Genomic DNA, 5,578 nt, shown 5'->3' with positions numbered 1-5,578 from the left:
AAAGAGTTACCACTACTACTCTCTTCTGATAGGTCAAAAACGTATTGACCCCTTGTGATAAATTAATTGATTAATTAGTCAAGTTTAATTAATTAATCAAATTAACATGCAAACACGTGGTAACACAAACAAATCACCAATTAAACTAAGTGCAGTGGAAAATAAATTGACACGGTGATTTGTTTACGAATAGGGAAAACTAACATGACAAAAACTCCACCGGGTGATTTTAAGGTCACCATTTCCATTAATTTACTATTATCACAACAAGTGGTTACAAGTAAAGGAATCTCAGTACCTTATACCAACCTACAGTTAAACCCTTACCCCAATACCCAATTGGACTTGTTCTATAGTGACAATTTCTTCTTGTAATGCACGGCTCCCAGTACGTGACTAACCAATTGCACGGATCCCAGTATGCGACTTCAATCACTAACTAAGGAAGATTGTTAGATGCAAAGTTCTTCAGTTCATCCAAACGATGAAGATTAAGAAGATGCTTGGTCACAAAACCCTATGGTGCACAAACACAACAACTTCTTCACAAGAAAGATGAACTATGGCAAAACTGTGTCTCCAGTCACAATTTGCTTGAACAAACTTTGCTTAACACTTGTAAAACTTGTGTCCACTTTGACGGCCCTTAAAATAATCCTTTTATATGTCTAGAGTTGTGAGAAAAGAAGACCCAAACACATAATCACGGATTAGAGTCAAAACAGAACTGAAAATCTGTTTTTCATAAACCTCGACAAATGCCTAGCAGTCGAGCTGCTGTCAAGCCACGGGGCTGAACAGCTCTTTAAACTTCGACAGATGGCTAGTTGTCGAGCTTTAATGACAGACACTTTCTTGGCTTGAAACTTGGACAGACTTGCATGGTTTCAACACTTGATCTTGAAACAAAATTTCTTGAAGTATTAAACACATCCTAGATCTACGCAAATACAAGTAAAGTGCGTTTTGTCAAAGGATTAGCCAATTACATAACATAGTGACATATGTTCCTAGCAAGTGAATCACATATGTCCTAACATCTTCCACATGTTCATCAACAAAATTTCGTTGATTAGAAACCCTATGAGATTGTCTAAGCCCTACAACGCCCTCATCACTACCATTCAATTTTGAAGCCTCCCTTGACCCAGAACTCATATTCCTACGACTACTCAACCTAACATCAGATTTCCTTGTTTTCATTGAAACTTTCTCCTCACAATCTACGCGTGCATCAACTGTATTTTGCTGATTAGTAAACCTCGGAGATCGTCTAAGACTCTGAAACACTTCTGCGCAACTATTCAACCTTGAAGATCTTCTCAACCCAGAACTAAAGTTCTTCGAATTTCTTGACCCATAAACGGATTTACTCAATTTATTTGAAGATTTTCTGAGAAACCAAACTCTCTTCCACTTTCCTTAAATTTTCCTTTTTCAGTGGGCCTCTCTCAGATGGAGGTCGCTGATCGATGGAGGTCTGGGTTTGAAGGTTTTAGATCATTAGGTTTTGCTGACGGGTTTCAGATATGGGATTTGGGTTTGGTCGTTCAGATATATGATTTGGTGGTTTCAGATCTAGTTTTGGTGGTGGGTTTTGTGTTTGGTTTCTTTGGTTCAGCACTTCGGCCTCTCGATTTTGCTTCCACTAGAATCGATTACCCATATCTTTGGTTTAGGATTTGGCTTTTGTTGTTGGGTTTTTTTCATTTGAGCTTGTTTGTACTAGGAGTTTATGTAGATGGAGGTAAGCAAATTGGGTTGTTGCTGGTTTTGCTGAAGATAGATTGATGGGTTTGTGTTTGTATTCTTGCTGGATTTGTGTTTGTGTTCTTGCTGGATTTGTCTGCATTTGTGTTTGTGTTCTTACTAGATTTTTGTTTGCGTTCTTGCTTAATCTTGGGTTTGTTTTCTAAGAAAAAACCAAAAAGAAAAAAATGTCAATTAATGTTCTTAAATCTGGATTTGTGTTTTTATTGTTCTTGTTCAAGGCACTCTTAATCTCAATTCATGTGATTTTTGTTTTTAATTCTGTTTGTAATTTTTTTTTATTTAATTAAAATTAATAAATTAATTTTTTTAAAGTTAGATGTTGATGTGGCATTTTTTTTAATGTCAAAATAGATTTTTTTAATTATTATTTTAATGTGCCGTCAGTCACGTCAGCTTTTTTCGTTTGCTGGGTGATGGTAAGGACTTAAATGTCACGCCTTAATTGGTTTAGGGACTAGAAGTAGTAAAATGAAAATGTAGGGACCAAAAAAAAAAAAAAAAACCACCAAAATGTAGGGACTAAAAATGGATTTACGCCACGATAATATTAGGTCATTGATGTATTTACTATTTAGATGATAATAATAATAATATAACGAAAAAAAAGAAGTTTTATACATGGGAGATATCACTATATCAGTAGGAACAATTGATATCTTTAACTACTTGCGGATTGAAACTTCAGGTTTTAAAATTTGTTTATTTATTTATTATTTTTATTTATTTATTTATTTATTTTTTCGATAGGATAACATGAACATCCCTTATTGAAGTAAAAGAAAAAACAGTTGGACTTATGATGTCCACCCGAAGCAACGGTTGACCCAAGTCTATAAATTTTCACCCACCCAAATATTACTGGTTGCTTAGGAATAGGTGAGGATTCCATAATAATCCGTATACAGAATCACATATATTTTCCAAGTTAGTCTTAGATATCTGGGAGTGTGAGAAGCTTTCCAGACCTCAGATATGGATATTTCTCATAGAATGGTTATTCCGTCCTTACTGTTTGTGCTTTTCATCGTAGACCTTGGAGAAGGCCACTATAGTAGTCCCGAATTACGGTGTGGACGCCATGGCCCACCCATCCGATTTCCTTTCCGACTCAAAGACAGGCAGCCAAACCAGCACTGTGGCTATCCTGGCTTTGATCTCTACTGCAATGATAAAAATGATACGGTGCTTGAGCTGCCTACTTCACTAAAAGTCTTTGTCAAACAAATTGATTACAAATCTCAGTTAATTCAAGTAACTGACTCCGATAATTGCTTTCCACGGAAAATTCCGGGACTCCATTTATCTTCCCCTCCTTTCCAATTCAAAAATTCTCTTTCTAACTATTCCCTTTTCAATTGTACGCCATATACAGATGCTGATTATCCGATCCCTTGTTTTAGTAGCAGTCGCCACCGAGTTTATGCTATTCCTTCGGATAAAGACATCAACGATTTGCCCATATTATCATGTACAAAGATGTATAGCGTTCCATCAGTTCCAGATGATATATGGGATTCTTCTCTTGAATTGACATGGTCCGAACCGGCCAAGTGCGGACGCTGTGAAAGGAAAGGCAAGAAATGTAGATTCCAGAATAATAGCACGTGCACTGATTTGAAAACTGAGTGCTTTGACCCCTACAAAGACAAAGACAAAGACAAAGGTACGTATTGTATTATTTCTACCCAATTTCCACTTCTATAATCACACAAGTTCTGTTTCATGACAACATATATCGATTTTATCAAAGCTTAGTTTATTAGTGCTCTGCAACGGTAATTTCCTGTAACCAGTCATGAAATTGTTTTATTTATTTATTTTTATTATTTCCTGTATCCATTCTTGAAGTAATATTTTTCCTTCCATTCAAAAGAACGTTATTTTAGAAGTGGGCTTGTGTTAGAAGAAAAATTATTAGGTATTGTTAGAGTAGAGCATAGAGCAAGCTAGTGCTTTATTCTTTTACATAAATTATGGAATTTATTATGAATTTAATTAGTAGGACTCACTATTACATAATAGAAGAGAGTTTAAATTGTACTTTCGTAGTACTAAATAATTATAAATGTGTCAAAAGCCCTTGAATAGGCGGTTAGCTCATTAGTTGAAACTAAACCTTGCAATATCAATATAAAATTTACCTAAAAAGTTTAGCGCAAGTGTGGTAATTGATTAATTGAGTAAAACTCATCGCTTATCACATTAAAAAGGAACACAATTTCTGAATGCAACACTACCTTGCTAATAAGATTAATTATTCAACATCTTAGGAGTACAATGACTTGATACTTCCTCATCACATAATAACTTATTCGGCTAATTAAAGTCATAGTGGAATCCACTATTTATGTAAGAGAAGGGACTATCATGTTTATGTACACATGAATTGCCTAAATATTGTTCGGTTAATAGTGATCAACTTTTACACAATTATCTTTTGTTTATTGATTAGTGTAATTAGAAGCTGATCATGTTAAAATATTTGACAGGTAAATCAAGAAAAATAGTGACCACTGGTGAGTTGTCTGTTGGCCATTTGAAAAATCAGAATAAATCACCTTTTGTTTTCTTGACTCATGAATATTTAACATGCAGGTTCCATCTTGGGTTCATTTCTTTTGGTACTAGTTGTTTATGTACTCTACCGTGTCTATCACTATGACAAAGCAGAAAAAGAAAATCAAGCTAGGATTGAAAAGTTTTTGGAGGATTACAAAGCTTTCAAGCCCACAAGGTACTCATATAATGATGTTAAAAGAATTACAAATCAATTTACTGAGAAGTTAGGGCAAGGAGCCTATGGAACAGTGTTCAAAGGAAAGTTTTCGAATGAAATTCATGTAGCCGTGAAGATCCTGAACAGTTCCAAGGGCAATGGAGAAGAATTCATAAATGAAGTGGGAACAATGGGTAGAATCCACCATGTTAATGTGGTTCGCTTGGTTGGCTTTTGTGCTGATGGATTTAGAAGAGCTCTAGTTTATGAGTTCTTACCAAATGATTCACTAGAGAAGTTCATTTCCTCAGTAGATTCTAAACGTTTCCTTGGTTGGGAAAGGCTACAAGACATTGCTCTCGGCATAGCAAAAGGAATTGAATATCTTCACCAAGGATGTGATCAACGAATCCTCCATTTTGATATTAAACCTCATAATATTTTGCTAGACCAAAATTTCAATCCAAAAATTTCTGATTTTGGTTTGGCGAAGTTGTGTGCAAAGGATCAAAGCGCAGTGTCCATGACCACGGCTAGGGGGACCATGGGTTACATTGCACCCGAAGTGTTCTCTAGGAACTTTGGGAGCGTGTCTTACAAATCAGATGTTTATAGTTTTGGAATATTGTTGCTTGAAATGGTTGGAGGTAGGAAAAATGTTGATGTAACTGTGGAGAACACTAGCCAAATATATTTCCCAGAATGGATATACAATTTGTTAGAGCAAAAAGAAGACCTACGAGTCTATGTTGAGGATAGTGGAGATGCTAAAATTGCAAAGAAACTTGCAATTGTGGGACTCTGGTGCATCCAGTGGCACCCAATGGATCGTCCTTCTATGAAAGTTGTGGTCCAAATGTTGGAGGGAGAAGGAGATAAGTTAGCCATGCCCCCTAATCCATTTGCGTCTACAAACCCCACAAGAATTAATGTAAGTATGCCTGCAAGACGTCTAAACCAGGAGTTAGAAGTCATCCTAGAATCAGAGTAGGTATATAAAGTAGGAGTCCTTGACAATCATAAAAGTTGCAATCATGTTGTACTCAAGGATTGAAATTATTAATTTTATGGTCAATGTAGGGACTTCAA

The 5,578-nt window shown here is 35.7% G+C and overlaps 1 protein-coding gene across 2 annotated transcripts; it reads left to right on the top strand.

Annotated features, from left to right (window-relative positions):
• Positions 1-2,631: 2,631 nt before the first annotated feature.
• LOC126698099 (rust resistance kinase Lr10-like) lies at positions 2,632-5,578 on the top strand. 2 transcript variants are annotated; one of them, XM_050395099.1, is made up of 4 exons: positions 2,825-2,955; positions 3,146-3,436; positions 4,263-4,289; positions 4,369-5,578. In XM_050395099.1, the coding sequence occupies exons 2-4, from the start codon at positions 3,250-3,252 to the stop codon at positions 5,478-5,480; spliced, it is 1,326 nt and encodes a 441-aa protein (XP_050251056.1). In that variant the 5' UTR covers positions 2,825-2,955; positions 3,146-3,249; the 3' UTR covers positions 5,481-5,578. The 2 variants fall into 2 exon arrangements, with proteins under 2 accessions (XP_050251055.1, XP_050251056.1); XM_050395098.1 differs by having other exon boundaries at positions 2,632-3,436.

Source organism: Quercus robur, chromosome 9 (assembly GCF_932294415.1).
Source record: "Quercus robur chromosome 9, dhQueRobu3.1, whole genome shotgun sequence".
Classification (NCBI taxonomy): Eukaryota; Viridiplantae; Streptophyta; class Magnoliopsida; order Fagales; family Fagaceae; genus Quercus; species Quercus robur.
Note: the sequence above shows the minus strand (reverse complement) of the source record. Positions and strands in the feature narration are given on the sequence as shown.